The sequence below is a fragment of the Lytechinus pictus genome, chromosome 18, assembly GCF_037042905.1.
Source record: "Lytechinus pictus isolate F3 Inbred chromosome 18, Lp3.0, whole genome shotgun sequence".
Classification (NCBI taxonomy): Eukaryota; Metazoa; Echinodermata; class Echinoidea; order Temnopleuroida; family Toxopneustidae; genus Lytechinus; species Lytechinus pictus.
The window spans coordinates 23,922,115-23,939,202 of record NC_087262.1 but is presented as its reverse complement, the minus strand read 5'-3'; the positions used below and the strand labels follow the sequence as shown (position 1 = coordinate 23,939,202).

The following is a 17,088-nucleotide window of genomic DNA, read 5'->3' as shown; positions in this document are numbered from 1 at the left end:
AAACACAATACAAATATATTTACAATTACAATATACAAAATAATTCACAATATAAACAATGTAGTCATATTACATAATAAATACAAATAAGGATGTGAGTATGAATTAATATTTTATAAATTTAAACATATATAGGGACTATATAATGTAATAAATGAACGCAGGAGACCGCCATCGTGAGCGGTTAGGCTTGAATTGATGGCGGCCTCGTATAAGTTTTTAATATACGTACTGACCAAAAAAAGCAATCTGTTAAAGGCTTCATAATTATAGTGATCTAATAACGAATGGGATACACCAGTCGAATGATGCGACCTGAAAGCTGGATATTCTAAGTATTTTTTGTAACCAGGAATGGAATGAGTGCCTTGCAGAATACGAGCGCAAAACACGAGCCAAACATGTGTTGTATATTACCTGAAAACTGGACATTCTAAGCATTCTTGTAACCATGAACAGGATGAGTACCTTACTAAACAATAACTGACACGAGCGCTAAGCGCGAGCCAAAATCTTGTGATTTTCTAACCAAAAATATATTGCTTTACTTCAAAAAGGCTATATCATTTTGAAAAAGAAAACATTTCATTTAAGTTGAAAAAAGGGCATTTACCATTTTAATAAAAGGGAACTTTTTTCCTATGGAGATGATTGTTTTTAATGCCCCCTGCCCCCCTGGTTCCGCCACCCCTGGCTCAATTAAATCTGACAAGCTAAAAAAAGGGGCTTTCATACTAAGTGAAGGCCCCTGATCCGCTGCTTCTAGGCATAAGGCCTATATACCATATACCTTAAAGGGGATTCATGTCGTAAAGTTTATTTTAAAAATAACAGAAAAAACAATAAAAATATATTAGCGACGGTTTGAGCATGGACCCTACTAAGAATTTTTTTTTTTTTAAAGTCGGCATTATCGTGTAGTAAAAAATAAGTAAAATGTCGTTATGGTATACAGTGCGTCCCAGAAAAAAACGAAACCGCGAGATTAAGCGATGATTTATCATAACTTAATCACAAATACAATAGACAAATGACCTACCAATGTAAAGCTTAGAATCTCCTCTTTCATCTGATATTACTTAGATTATTATTCCCCATATACGCATGAGTGAGCAAAAACAATTTTAAGAAAGGATACCAAAAACTCATTTGGCGGGGGTATCTGAATTTCAAAAAGAAAATCACATGCCTAAAAAGTTCAATATCTGCTCTTTTATTTGATACCTTAATCACAAAAAATGGTCAAGAAGTAAAAAAGTTATGTTCCCTCGAAACAATGCTTGTATTTCCATAATTTCATTAAATAAACGTGTTTTCACCGGTTTCCCACAGGAGCTATTATACAAAATGCATGGCTGATCGTCAACAAAACGGAGTGTCAAGTGAGTTTGAACGCTAGCCTGTAGAACCTCTTAATTTTATGAAATTATTGAAATTCAAGCCTTATTTCAAATAACCAGAACTTTGTTAATTCTTGACCATTTTCTGTAATTGAGGTATCAAATTAAAGAGCAGATATTGAACTTTCTAAAAATGTGGTTTTCTTTTTGAAACCCAGATACAGCCCGCCAAATGACTTTTTGGTATCCCCTCTTCAAATTGTTTTTGCTCACTCATGCGTGAATAAGAAATAATCTAAGTAATTTCAGATGAAAGAGGAGATTCTAAGCTTTAGAATGGTAGGTCATTTTGTGACTAAGTTATGTGTGTGTGTGTGTGAAATTTATGCACATTGGGCAGCTAATCGATCGTATATGACGTCATAAATTAAAAAATTGAAATTCTAATTACTTTCTTATTTGGTGGAATTCCCTCATACAATCATCAATATTTTAGTGGAAAAATCAAGAGGTTGTGCACACCAAAGAAAGGGAAGTGTATTCGGAGCCTCACCCTTAATTGAATGAGGTGTTTTTGTAGTCCTTGTTTTGCAATGTTACTTTTATCTCTTATTTATTGTTTCTTTGATTTAGTACTACACGATTTCACGATTTTTTGCGGTAAAAACAGAATTATAAAACAAATCATTTTTACTTTTATTTTTACAATAGGCCTATATATAGGCCGGCTAGTAAACTTTTCGCCGTCATGCAGGTGAACTTCAAATAGTAATTTAAAGAGTAACCCTTTCTTATTTGTGTTATGAGTTTATTTGACAGAGGTTTCGAATCTTTGTCATTCGACAAATCTGACAAGTACTGTTATGATGAAATCTTATCATGCAATTTCACACAAATATGAATCTGATGAAACATAATGATAGAGCTCTATACTATAAGACTATATGCCACGTACCCACTTTTAGGGTTGGGTGTGTTTACTCAGGTCAACGATTGCACATGGACTCTCTCATAGCTTGGTCGCAGGTGGGTAATGGGAATCCATTGGTTAAATTTCTAGGCATTAGAGCATTATGACCAATAAGATTCGTGGTAACGTAATTTTATGCTAATCAGAACCAGATTTACGACACGCCTTCCTCCTGGCTAGCTTTGCATTCTCGTCGCGTTATTGACAACGGGACGTTCTGAACTACGAAACAACAGGAAAAATCCAAGATAACTGGCAAAATGTGCGGTAAGTGAAAGCTGTGAATATGTAAGTGTTGGATGTCTGGATCAGTAGATTTATGGTAGAATAGAATTTTATGCTTTGAATCGTTCTGTGTTTCCAAAAAGTTTGTCGTTGCTATTGTTGATGTTTGCGTGATCGTATCGTATTAATGCACCATTGATTGAATTGCTTCGCCTCGCTTGCCTATCCCGTCGTATCGCGACTCGGTAGCCGCCCCGCTGATGTTCCGTGGACTACCCCGCAACGTTCCGCTATCGTATCGCTAGCTAGTAGTAGGAGTAGGTCTGTAGGAGCTCGTCTGTGACTTAATGATTTTTTTTTTACAGATTTTCTTCATTTTTTTTTTGGAGGGGGATTTTCTGCATTTATTAAGACCAACTATCAGTATCATCAGCATGATCGGGATTATGGAGCCAGGGGTAGCCAGGCGGCTTCTTGAGAGTAAAAATCATTTAGTATTTACTAACGTTAAACGTAGGCTACGACTGTCGTAGGCTTACTCTTGTCTCTAGTCTAAAGACTAAACGAAGCCAGGGAGTCCTCCCTATTCATCTGCGTGTACCGCAAAAAACCCTGAAACTTTCGCCCCCGAGATTTCTACTTTCCTTCTAAAAGATCTAGCTCTAAATCATGTACATGGGATAAAACTTCATTTCCGACATTTCTACGCTCTCGTTATTTTTAAACAAGAATTTATCAAAAAAAATGAAAAAATATTGTGAAAAGACGGAAGAGACTTGCCCGATGTTTACGCCGCCATCTTGTTTCTTATTGTACTTACCCAACGTTACGCGACGCTCTTTTACTTTCGGCGTGCAAGTTAATCGTAATGAACAAGTTTTTCACAAGTGAATTGAAAACGCAGATCTTCACAGAAAATGCCTTTCATTCTGGGAGAGTCTAAATTTGGTGAAAATGTATTCATTAATCAAGGCTCCACATTAACTTTTTTTGGTGGTGGCCCGTTCGGGTAACCAAAACCTTCAAATAATTTTTTTTGGTGGCCCGATATTAAAGTTTGGTGGCCCGAAAAATATAAAGAAAAACATTAAAAATGAATAAAACAAACTTCTGAAATATTAATTCTGCAGCCATTACCACTAAGTTACTTTCACTTTGTACATCTTGTATGTAAACCACTAAACCTTGTTTGTTATTTTACTTTGCTAATTGATTTGTGGTAAAATATAAATTGTTTTTATCATTGTAAATATGAAATGATTGAAAGAGAATAAATGAATTGTATTGTTCTCAGTTTGTGTGGACTTTTTAAAATCTCCATATAGACCACATACTCATAAGGGTAAAGTTAATATATAGTGCGTTGCAAACTCAGTTTAGATGTACAAAACAATGATTTTTCCTTTCTTCCTCTTTGAATCCTAAAACCTAACTTATGCAGGCCCCAAATCCAGTTTATTTTTGTTTTCTCTTTTGCAGCATATTATAGCAGGAGAAAATCACAGAAAACTATGCTGCAAAATTAGAACAATGCATAAAAGGGGGAAACAAATGAAAATAATTTTCAAAAAGTATATTACAAAAAGAAAACAAAAATAATAAGAGAAATAAGTGAAATGAAACAAAAGAAAGAAAAAACAAAGAACAGGAAAAAAATAAAAAGAAAAAAAGAAAAGAAAAAAATTTAGAGGGGGAAAAAAAAAATGAAAGAAAAATGAATAAAACAAAATTGATATAAAAATGGGGAAAAGGGAAAAAAATTAAGAAGCCATTACAAATATTTTTTTAACAGTCTATTCTGACTGGAATATAATTAAAAGCCAAGCAAATTATTTTCACTTATTTTTTGGGATTGGCGCATTTCTATTTTCATATCCTTTCATTAGTATTTTTTTCAGTAGAAACATTCTTTTATGATCAGGCATATTCAATGGGAAGGGGTATAAATGGTTTAACCACTGTCAAAAAAAAAGAAGAATACGGCAAAAGTTATACATCTGGAAAAATAAAGTGTGAAACAAGTCCTTCCCTATATTTGCCAAAATGTTGGAAAAATTCACATTTCATATCAATGACATGCCTTCCCAAAGTATTCACTTTCTCAGGAGTGGCTTAAGAAGTCACTTATAAACAAGAAAGAAAGAAACTGTCTGTTTTTTTGGCTAGAATTTAGAAAAGACACAGCTTCGAAAGAAACCAACTATCAACATACATACAAATGCATGCGTGGGACTGTGATGTATTCACCTATGTGTTTTTATGTGTATTCATTTGGAAATCAGTCTTTTGAGTCAAAAGAGAGATCATAATTCCTCTTTTTATTGCTTGCAAATAATCAGGGTACACCAGATTTTAGTAAATATGGACTGTAGAAGGGCATTTCATTGGTGTAAAATGTGACTTTGACTTAGATTTTCAGATAGTTCTGAGGATGATTTCTTAGCAGCAACATTTCGTATCGCAGCTCCCTGAGTCTGAATAGGCTGCTAGCGCACAGCTGCAGTGGCTTCATGCAAAGCTCACTCCAGCCGGCCGTATACTGGTACTATAGCGGTACATATACTGTCATGACTATGAAAACTTTGTGTGTAGATCAACAAAAAAGGCGCATGACGAACTGGCTTGCAATTTGAACCATAAAAAGTTGATAAATGCGTGCAATATCGGGATAAAAATTGCGCTACTTTGAAAATTATTGGTTGCCCGATTCGGGCCACCAAAACTTCACATTTTTTTCAATGGTTGCCCGAGGTGAATTTCTGGTGGCCCCGGGCACCGCTAATGTCGAGCCTTGCATTAATAACTTAAATATTCATCACAATGAAGAAATCATAAAGTTTTTTGACAGTTTTCAAAAATTAACATGAACTCTATCTAAAACGGAAAATCACCATCACTTAGGCCATTACTGATAGAATTCTCACCCAGAGCTCTGGCAGAGAACATGAGCTCAAACTGGCTAGTTAACAGCATGCAAGCAGCACACTCAAGTGCACGGCGTCCTCCAATTTTTTTTTTAGATGGAGCCTTGTTTGATGATTTATTGACTGATATTTACCCCTCCAAGAAAGAAATTAAAAAGCTATAATTCACAACTATAAGCGAAGTGATTTTGGATTATTAAGGTTCCGTTTTGACAAGCAAAGTCGGCGACTGTGAAGATAAAAGACTCGCACATCGTATGTGCTGTGAACAGGGATTTATCTCCTGTGCAATTCGAATTACTGTATCGCTGAATTATGATTATCCCAACTGGAAATGTGTGCATTAGAAATTGCAGTTAAGTATGGAAAAACTGTTACCGCTACCGGAAGCACGCGCGCACATGTATTACAGAAAAAAAAGTCAGACGTAGCTCACTTTTTATGGTACAGAAAAAAGACGCACATGGCAATTTGAAACTGTGCTTATCGTAAATTGAATGTTACTTGATTTTGGCTTTTCAGATATTTAAATTACATGTATGATATGGCTTCACTGCTCACTCATGGCGGGCGCAATTACCTGGAAAATATTTGCGCCCGGTCGTCAAAATTTTGATGATTTTGGGGCTTCATGGGCGCAATTGATGGCTTTATGAGCACGAATTTGCGCTCAGCGCCCGCTTATTTCAAGGCTTGGTTGTGACTCAAATGCCCACAGATATCAGATTATTTTTATCTGGATCTGGATGTAATACAGTGCAACGGTTAGGTATAATGCACCGGGTTAGGAGAGGGCGCAAAAGAGTTTAGTCAAAACGTAGGTGGCTTTCTTCGATCTTGGCTTTAAACACCTCTGGTGATGTACTGCTGACAACTTCGTTATGGAGTTGATTCCAGGCCAACGTATTCACAAAAAAAGAATTTCTTAACTGCTCTGTGTTACAAAATTAACTTATTGAGAAACACTTGGAGTTATTTGTTACTTGTTTCTCTACCACATTTATAGTAGCATCAAAGTTTACAAATTTCTTAGATTTGATATTACGTTTAGGTCTTGATTTGATGAGAAATTTATCAACAGAAAGGGCAGGAACCAACCCCTCGACCACTTTTAAGTAGGATGTAAGTTTCAGGACTTGGCGTCTTGAGGCAAGAGTAGGTAGGTTGAGATTCTCTCTCATCTTGGTAATCGATCAATATATATTCAGTCAGTTATCTTAGAACTAGTAAATTTGACCATGATAGAGATAGATCTAGTCATTGTTTATTTTTTTCAATAATTTGCAGGTATATTTGCATACATCAACTTTCTGGTTCCTAAGCAGCGAAAGGCTATCCTGGAGTTGCTCATCAATGGTCTAAAAAGGCTGGAGTACAGAGGCTATGACTCAGCAGGTAATACAATTGTTTTTAATACCGAGCTTGTTCCTTTAATCATTTGTTTAATATGTTATTGTTTCCTACATGTTTTGTACTCCATTTTCACCATCTTCCCTTTTTCTGTATACATATATATATATTTTTTTGCATTTACATGTAGCTGCAATTATGCCTGTTTGTTTATGATTGATAATCATAATATTGGTAATATTCATACAGGTCTAACAATATGTATAATGATAACATTCATAAGGCACTGTTGTGTAGAAGTGGTAGTATTTTACCCCCCCCCCAAAAAAAAAGTGTTCATGCCAGTCTTTGGCCTAAGCCTTGTACATGTAGGTACATTTACATAAAATTTACATTTACAAGTGCAGATTTGTGGTAAAGGCCCAAATTGATATTATTTGGTGCTATTATGCATGCTGCAAATCTTAAAGAGTTTTTTTTTTCAAGGGTACAATGTATCGTAGGCCTACATACATATATACATACATACATATACACATATACATATATACATACACACATATACATACATATACATTCTATGCAATGGTATTTTTTTTTCAGTGATACGACACTATGCAAAGCAGCCAACACAAACTTGTTACATTGTTGTCACCTTTTGATGATTGAAGGAAATCTCTTTTTTTTATAACACCAGCCAATCAGTAAAATTTTATTGGATATAAATAAGACCCTTTTTCATTCAAAATACAAAGAAAAAAATTCTAAAACAAACAAGATTTTAAAAAGTATGTGCAGTATACTTCTATGTGTGTGTTAGCCTTAAGATAATAGGGAGAATATAATTAATGATTGAAATAGAAATTATGCTATGTAAGTACAGCACTGTAAAACAAATGACAGAGATACATCAATGTAGGATAGGAAGGTTGGAGCCAGCAATGAGTATGGTTTTAAAAACAAACACGTTGGCCTGCCAAAATGTAAATAATGATTATTGATGGATGCAGACTGGCAGCCTTTGATAAATAGCGAACACCTGGTGCAAGTTATAACCTGAAATTTGCTGAAGCGACAAAGAGAATATTTACCAATTAGGGACCTCTTTTGCAATAAGAACTTTAGATAGTCGCCAACTACATTCTTTGGTGCATAAAGAATTGTCCTTACATTTTTATTAAAAACAGTTCAATTAAAATCAATTTCCCTAAAATTAAGTCATATTTGCAATCCAAAGCTTAATAGTATATTTGATTGGGCCAGATGTTGATTATTTGACTCTATTGGCAGCTGTTTGATATTATTCTTTATCATCCATCTTTTATGCCTGGCATATACAAGACAATTTCTGATTTATTACATTATATTTCCTTGCCTTAAAGGTATTGTTTAACTTTGTGAGCAGCCGATTAAAAAAATTATCAAACCAAGATGAAACATGTGTACAAGTGCATGTATTAGAACTAATAAACCCTGAAAACAACCATTATTGAGAATGAAAAGCTTAAACTACAAGGCAAACCCCGATTTTGTAAATAGGCGTCTTATAGACGCCTAAATAATACACATAAGTCTATAATTCAGGAGTCTCCTCATTTCCTGTTTTTCTTTTATTATGGCAGAGTAAGATATTTGTATTTTATTGAAATTAGGCTTTCATCTGTGTTATCATGAAACATTAACATGGTTTTTTATTTCATGAAAATACTGATTATTTTTAGCAAAAATGTATTATAATTTACTATGAAAATATGTTCATTCCTTTTTTTTCTAATCACAATTTTCATCAGTGTTGCCAATTTTGGACACTAAATGTGCCGAAATAAGAAACGAGATTCAAATTTTACCTTTTTTCTGAGTCGGTTGTTTCAAATTCAGTCCCCTTCTCTTCCACATAGGCCTCTTGTATAAAGAAATTTACAGTGTATACAGTTGATATTGAATAACCCAATTCACACGACATTCTTTTATTGAATTATTCATATACATGTAGCATATTTTTCTTTGTTGAAGGTTTTGATATTGATCAGTTTCTTCAAGAAATGTCTTTCCAAGAACTACTAAATTGATGCGAAATTTGCACAATGCCCTTTGTAAACGAATAGGAGCACATCTATAGAGCTTTCAAGACAATGATGGATGTATGAGTATTGTACATCACTTATAAAACATTTTGAACAAACATGCATTTTAGATGTTGGCACTGCTGTCTTTCCATATTTGTGGTTGATTGGATCAATCGCAACAGGACCAAGGACTATAGGGGAAGGTGAGGAGCATAGGGGCAAGTTGAGCCACCACCCCCCCCCCCCGGCCAAAAATGAATGAGTCAGACATTGTGGTGGTGCCATGATGTATTGATGACCCAATGCATAACCCCTAACCCCACCACATTGTTTTCAACTTTGAAACAAAAAGTCCTTTTTTTAGAGGGAAAAATACAAATTTCAGCCAAAAAGTAAAAAAGGGTGTGAAATAGTTCAGTGCTTTTTACCCACACATGTCTTTAAATATAATAAAGAAATAAGAACAATATTGTTAGTCCAGGTATGGATCTTCATTCGTGTCAGAGTTTTTTACATGATGGATGCATAAGAAATGTGTGGATGCGAAATTATGGCATTAAGTTTACTTAAACCAATGCTATGAAAGTACCATCCAATTGATGTCTAATTTTTATTTGACTCTAGATAGATGTCATTAATTTCAACACATAATCATCATTGATGTCTCTTTACTGTCCATTTTCAGGTCTTGCTATTGATGGGGGTAACAATGAACAGGACACTAACACTGACCGCCCAATCCGCATCATCAAGAAGAGAGGAAAGGTCAAGGCCCTCGAGGAAGAAATTTTCAGTAAGTCTTTGTTGAGGGATTGAATTGGTGTAAAATACAATGTTTTAATGGCGGCAGAATGACATACATTGTGAAGAATCATAAGGTTAATTATGTAGTATTCAGACTTTTTGTTTTAATACTTTTCTGTGTTTTTATGCCTTCCTCTGTTTCCCCTCCCTTTCTTTTCACAACGTAAAAAATCATGGGGGGGGGGGGAGGGAGGGGTAGGGGGCAGAATAGTTGCCCTGCCCCAGTAAATACCTGTATGCTGCTTTTGAGAAGAAGTAGCAGGGGTAACTACATATAGCATTTAATGCAGTAAAATCAAATATCATTATTATTCTGCCATATTTATATTGATTTTCTAAATAATCTTGAAAATTGTTTGTGACAGATCTTAGGGGGATTCTTGAAGGAATAGTCATCCTAAAGTATGCATTTTTGGGGAATTTTAGGGATGATTTGGGCTGTCATGGGGGCAAATCGCCCATCGCCCTCATGTATGTCTAACGCTGCATTCATTTTAATCAAGGTTTATGAAAATGTTATGCCCATAACAGTGTGTATTCGATTGAAATATCTTACCAGTACTTTTTGCATTGTGTCTCACCATTCACTTGTATCTCTCCTTCTCACTGTAATCTCCCTGACTACACTTATCTCTAATGGAACTCACAATATAGTTACAGGTAGTAAAGTGCTATGAGTACATGTATTGTTTGCATGACTAGGGCCACGTAACATGAAGCTTTGATAGTGATTGATTGTGTTGCCGATTTCAACGATTGATTGAACTGACTAATGTGTATGATGCATAGTAAATACAGAGCTGCCAAGGAGTACAGATTTTCTGTATTTAGTTCTGAAAAATAAGAAGAATACTGATGGTTCCATGCAAAATACTGATTTGTAAAGTTCAGTTTTATGTGTTGCATGGTATTTCTTCGTAAATACTGATTTCCTTTAAAAATACTGATATTGAAATGTGGTTGTTTAGGTTGGCAGCTTGTAAATATGAGCCTCATGATCAATAGTTATAAAGCTTTATGTAATGGGGCATAGGACCCCTGTCACACTCGATAAAAACCAACTCCAGGCCTTGTATCACAAACATTTGCAATCAATCATTACCAATCATGTTTATTGATCGCATGTGTATCATGTTCAATATTGCCACCTACATGTATGTTCAAAGGAATCATTGTTTGAAATTTCCAATCGATTGCATTTATTTGTGATTCAAGGTCTACTTGTAGGTCAAGAAGAGATATCTCACACTGTCTCAAAGCAATTAATATAAATCATTTTATTATGCAGGTCTACATGTATTCCTTGGTAATAGCTTGTCTTATCACAAACAAAAATTTGGGCAATGATGTCTCTATTATCTGAGCTAACATATTTGTTTTCCACTTGTATCAAGTAGGAAAATAAATAAATAAATTGAATAAATTAAATTTATTATTAAATTTGGAGTCTTTGGAGAATTTTCAGTGTGACAGAGGTTTTAATGCATCTTGTGACCTGCATGTTACGATTGTATGCATGGATGTGTATAGTGAATTTTGCAACTTGACTGGGAATGCATTTATTTTATTTGTTCGATGGTTATAATTAGTCCTACTTATAATAACTTCTCCTAGTTATAATAACTTCAAGATTAAAGTAGAATTTGAGCAAATATGAGGTATGACAGTCCAGGGGAAAATTGCACAGGGGCCCAAAAGCACCCTCGGAAAATCCTATTCACTGCTATGTTAAAGCTTCTCCAATGTTTAACCAGTAGGTTGTGCAAAGTAGCCCTTAATTATAAATAAATATATATAAATTTTGGCCTCTGACAGTCATTTGACTTTATTATTCTGAATTCTATTGTGATAGCACGGTCGCAGAAAGTTAAGAAAACTACAAAGAGTTTTTTTTTTCTTACCCAAAGTACATGTACATGTATATTTTATATTTTTCTCATTAAAAAAAAATAACCATGGAAAAGTTACAGACCTTGCAAGTAAATAACAATATATTGCAATTCAATAATGGGTCTCAAAATGAATTATTGTAGTTGAGTAACTAATTGCAATTATTGGATTATAGGATTGCATATATAAGGACCAACATCATCAGCACCTACCTTGAAGAGTACTCACATAGTGGGATTGTGGTTTCACAGGTAATCGGTTAATCAATGCTTAATTAAATTGTCATGATTGGGTTTGTTTATTTACTTATTACTATTTAAATTGCAGGGTATGTCAAGGTATACATGTATTGTATGAATCATTTACATACACAGCTCTGGTGATTTGTAGGACAATATTATTGATGGCCTACATGTATGTATTCTACATGTACTGTACATGTACATGCATAATTGCACATGCTTTGTTGCACAGTATCTGTAATTGATATCCCTGCATGGAATGTTTATATAGAACTTCATGCATGTTTGTGTTTTACAAAACAAGTGTTGTATACTACAGGTACTAGCGAGAACATTGGTATTGGTATACTTATATTTTCTGTATATGTTTCAAAGATTGATATTACATGAAGTTTACTTTCCAGAGAATTCATCCGTATTCTGTGTTTAGGATGAAAAAATCAAGAAAAGGGGGGGGGAGGGGGGGGGGGGTTATTGAATTTGTACATGTAGATTATAGATAGATTAAAGACACCTCTTGAAAACATGTAGGAAAAATGAATATATATGCTTAAAGCCTTATAGGGTGATTTTATAATTATTATTAAGGATAACTTTCAGGAAATGATTTTCGGGAAGTAGAAATAAATCTGCAGCCCGCCATTTTCATTGGATGACCACTTAAAATCTGACAACACCCCTTCCCCATTTGCTTTTGAATTTAAGCCACTTTTCATGAGATATTTCCAGTGTTTGATCTTCATCCCCTTGTTCTGTTGGCTGCTGAAAGTTCAGTAGTTATGAACGTTACACAGCTCTTCTTATTTTTTGTTTGTGGCATGTGATTTATTTTCAATAAATAAATCCCTAACCTCACGTACAACATAAATGAGGAAGAGAGATTGATTATACATTTAATCCTTCCCGATGTATTTATCTACATGAATATTTCTGTGCCCATACTCATTTGCTGTAATAACCTTTGACTTTGCATAGTGACCACCCACTTTCTGTAGTCAACAGGTTAGCTAATTCTCTCATTTATTATTTATCTCATTATATTTCACAATTTTTATCCTCACCTTTGCAGCCCAAGAGGACTTGGATTTTGATCTGGAGTACGACACTCACTGTGGAATCGCCCACACCCGTTGGGCCACTCACGGTGTGCCAAATGCTGTCAATAGCCATCCTCAGAGATCAGATGATGAAAATGGTGAGAAAGCAGATTAAGATTTGCAAAGAAAAAGACTAATCAAAGCCAACTAAAATGTGAAAATATGTTGATACATACAGGGAGTGAGGAAGACCAACATCTACTTGTAGGGGTCCCCCTGGTATACTATCAGAAGACTATTGAGCTGTGTTACAGAAACATTCATTTCAGACATAACCACACACACAAAATCTCCATTTATTCAGACATTTCTCTTGCATTAGATTTTGCTTCTTCAAAAACAGTTAATAAATTATTCAGACATTTCTCTTGCATTAGATTTTGCTTCTTCAAAAACAGTTAATAAATTGTGTCTTTATCTCCATTTATTTTTGTCTCTCCTTCCCTTTCTCTCTTTAGCATAAATGATGATGATAATGATATTGTACATTTGTAATGCAAATACCAGTTGACCATTGTTGGCCTTATACACATTGTTTGATTATATTTTCTTTCAGAGTTTGTCGTCATCCACAATGGCATCATAACAAACTACAAGGATATCAAGAAGTTTATCGAAAGCAAGAATATTGCTTTTGAGTCTGACACGGACACGGAGATAATCGCCAAGCTTATCAAGTATCTCTACGATAACCGTGACGACGATAAAATCACTTTCAGGGAGCTTGTAGAATCTGTCATCCAGCAACTGGTATGAGAAGTCCATTGTTGTTTCAAATAAATTCAGATATATTTGTATAATTTAGGTTGTTAAGTTTGGCATACATACACTACCAGTCAGCTGTCTTTAACTCACTATTACCTGTATAAACTGGAGAAAATAGATTTGGTCCACTGAATCTATTGTTCTCTTTTACAGGGTAATAGTGAGTTAAAGATAGTTGACTGGCAGTGTAGGTAATTGTATTTTCTCGGGAACTTAATGAGGAATAAACTGTTGAAATATCTGAAGTCTCTTGTTTCATTGAATTTATTTCCCCCGACCCCCAGTACATATGTAAAGATGATCTAGAAGAGGGTTTCTCTGCATGAAACCAAAGAGAATTGGGGGAAATCGCTAGTCAATAGGTCAACCATTCTTCCATGAACTTTTTGCTCCACTCTGCAGCAGAACAAGGTTACACAAAGCACAACAGTGTAAATCAAATCAAATTCAATTTGCTGGCGAGACGTGAATGGAAGCCAGGAGTGTGTGTCTACATTAAATTATTATTTCATTTCAGCCAGATATAATGTACAGTTGCAGAGGCAAAATTGAAGTGTGTTGGCAGCAAAATATGAATGCAAACAAAAATAGAAACAGACCAAAGATGTGTTTCATTTTGTTTTGGTTTTGGTTTTCATGTGCACAAAAATTATAAGTAAAAACAATATGTGAATGTTAGTAGTTTGTTATGGTAAAGACAACTTTTACCTTTTATGCTTTGAATATTCTACCAAGGTTCAGAGTAGTGAGTTGTCCAAGACATGTAGAAAATATGTGGAAGGATATTAATAAAAGAAAATCATGCTATTAAACAGTAACACTGCTGAATCTGAACCCCTCCCCAAAGTTCAGAATTAAAAGTCTTTGAAATGTTGACAATTTTTTCCATACCATTGCAACACTAAGAAATATTTAAAGGTCTGTAAGCAATCTCATATCAAACAATATGGAATACAGAGTACTGTAAAGAACTTTTTATATGCAATCTTTGTGGTATTATGCATGAATATAATTTGACAAAAATTATAGTAAGACAAAATAATAGTAAGACAATGTAAAGTCTAATTCTACATGCTAAATGTATTATTTCTCATCCTATTTCTACCCCCTCACTCCCTCTTTTCCACCCATGCTATCATTCTTTTTTTCTCTTTCTTTTTCTCTGTATCCATCTCTTTCTTTCTATCTATCTCTAATAGGAAGGTGCCTTTGCCTTGGCTTTCAAGAGCAGGAGGTTTCCCGGTGAATGCGTGGCTACCCGTCGTGGAAGTCCCCTCCTTATCGGCATCAAGACCAAAACTAAACTAGCCAGCAACTATGTTCCCGTTCTCTACAAGGACAACAGAGGTATGTACTATCAACCAGGCAATAGTAAATATTAATAGTAAATATTAACCAGTCAACAGTAAATTGGGTAATTTTAACGCTTGTATAAAGCTTTGGTAAAGGTGTAGTTATTTGAAATACGTTTGGGTCCCATCTAGCAATCAATTCTTACCAAGTTATTTCCATTGGCCCACATTCTGAATTTGGGTTTAATAGACCATGCTCTAACTTTGTGCTAATATTATGGGAAGCCAAGCATGTCCAAAATTTGTTTACATTTCCTTCCTGTAATTTCCTTCAGCAAGAAATTTATCCACATTGTGATGCACTCAACCCAGGTGAGGTGAATGGGTACCCGGTAGGAACAAATTCCTTGAATGCTTGAGGCAGCCCAGCTAAAGCCGGGGTAATATTAATAGCAGGGCCTTCTGGGAGAACAGTTTTCAGAACTGAAGTGGCTTCCCTGGGTTAATATACCTACATAGTATTATTATTATTATTATTACATGGTATGTTTCTTATGTTTACTGTGCTCTTCCTTAATTCTTTAATGTTCTTTGATGATGAAGACAATTATCTTACTGATCTTTCTCAGACAATTAAGAATGATTTGAGAGTCAAATGAGCTGATACTATGAACCTCTACTGTTAGAGATTTATGTCATGTTAGGCTCTCCATAGTTAAACCACAACTTTCGACCAGAGTTTAGATGAAACCCAACTTCAGAATACCGGCCACAGTGTGCAAAATAAAGGCAATGCATATACCCAAGTCCAGTAGAAAAATGTTTAGAATTTCCTTCCCCTCTTATATGTATCTGCACACCATGAGACGAGTATGTGTTTGTCTGTGTGTAATTGGGAGTTTTATAGAGGTGTAGCAATCAGATATGATTAAATCTAGGATTAACTTTTAACATCGCTATCCGAAGAGATTAAAGAACTGCATTGAAGGTCAATTGTGTTACTTTGACATAATAATGATAATACATAACATTTATAAGGCGCTATACTACTGGTGTTTCTAAGCGCACTGTGTTCTGTTTATGGTTTGTACTTGGGATTAAAAGAGAAGAAAAAAAATGACACAGCTAATGCAACTATACTAATAATCAAAAATCAAAACTGGTGTGCACCTCCAATTGACCGACCCACAACTGTGAATCATATATTTCACATAATGTGAAAGTCCAAATAACTTTGAAATTCATACTTATCCAACTCAGTTGGATGGTCAAACTCTTTTGAAATATTTTTATTATTATTTTACTTGTGTAGATGCAGTGTATTTGTCAGTTGTTACAAATCTGTCTGTCATATTTTTTGTTTTCATTTATTTATTTTATTTATCTTTTTAGCATTTATTCATTCAAATGTTTTTTTTAAATAAATTTGTTTTTGATTTTTTTTCATTTTTCAAGATAATTTGTTATAATCAATCATTTAAGATATAAAGTTATTGCAATATTTGATGGCTTATTTTTTGTCCAAGATTAAAAAAAATACTTATTAACCCTGATTTAGCTACTAGTTCAATCATAATTGCAATATGACCAGATCTTTATAAACCAAGTATATTTGTCAATATATTATGATTTCATGATAAGTGTACCACCTACATGTACCACGTATAGACGAATTCGGATTGAGTGTTGTTTTGTCTTATGGCGGCCATGACAGGGGGGGCCTACCAGAATGCATAACAAAAGAAATGTACATACGTGCATACATACGCGCACCTAGCTCATTGCTGATTTGATGATAGCCCAGTGGTTTACTCCCCAGCTATTGCTGGCTGCCATTGCTCTGAAGTGGGGTTGGTCTATAGGGAAGCTCTAGTTTGTCTTTTTTTGCGGGTGGTTAATGACTTCAATTTCTTTTGATTGAAGTTTTTATTCTTATTTCATTCTGAATTTTATTTTGTTAGATAATGTGCAGAAAGGTTGGTATGCTGCGGTATGATATATTCTTTACTATTCTATTGAGCCTAGCTTTGCTCTTGTTTTTGGTTGAAGATTTCATATTAAAGGTAACATGGAGAAGGGGATATCTAATCAAATTAATTTTCACCAAATTTCAATCTATGCTC

General features: G+C 34.6%; 1 protein-coding gene across 3 annotated transcripts in view; it reads left to right on the top strand.

The window, feature by feature from the left end:
* The first annotated feature begins 2,454 nt into the window (after nucleotides 1–2,454).
* The window catches only part of LOC129282060 (glutamine--fructose-6-phosphate aminotransferase [isomerizing] 2-like), a 39,338-nt gene continuing 24,704 nt past the window's right edge, over nucleotides 2,455–17,088 (top strand). The window contains exons 1-7 of one of the 3 annotated variants that reach the window (XM_064113505.1): nucleotides 2,472–2,577; nucleotides 6,747–6,854; nucleotides 9,561–9,668; nucleotides 12,881–13,006; nucleotides 13,465–13,658; nucleotides 14,873–15,020; nucleotides 16,927–16,941. In XM_064113505.1, the coding sequence (XP_063969575.1) occupies nucleotides 2,571–2,577; nucleotides 6,747–6,854; nucleotides 9,561–9,668; nucleotides 12,881–13,006; nucleotides 13,465–13,658; nucleotides 14,873–15,020; nucleotides 16,927–16,941 (706 nt within the window). In that variant the 5' untranslated portion in view covers nucleotides 2,472–2,570. Of the gene's footprint in view, nucleotides 2,578–6,746; nucleotides 6,855–9,560; nucleotides 9,669–12,880; nucleotides 13,007–13,464; nucleotides 13,659–14,872; nucleotides 15,039–16,926; nucleotides 16,942–17,088 lie in introns of all 3 variants that reach the window. The other 2 variants (XM_064113504.1, XM_064113506.1) reach the window with 2 other exon arrangements.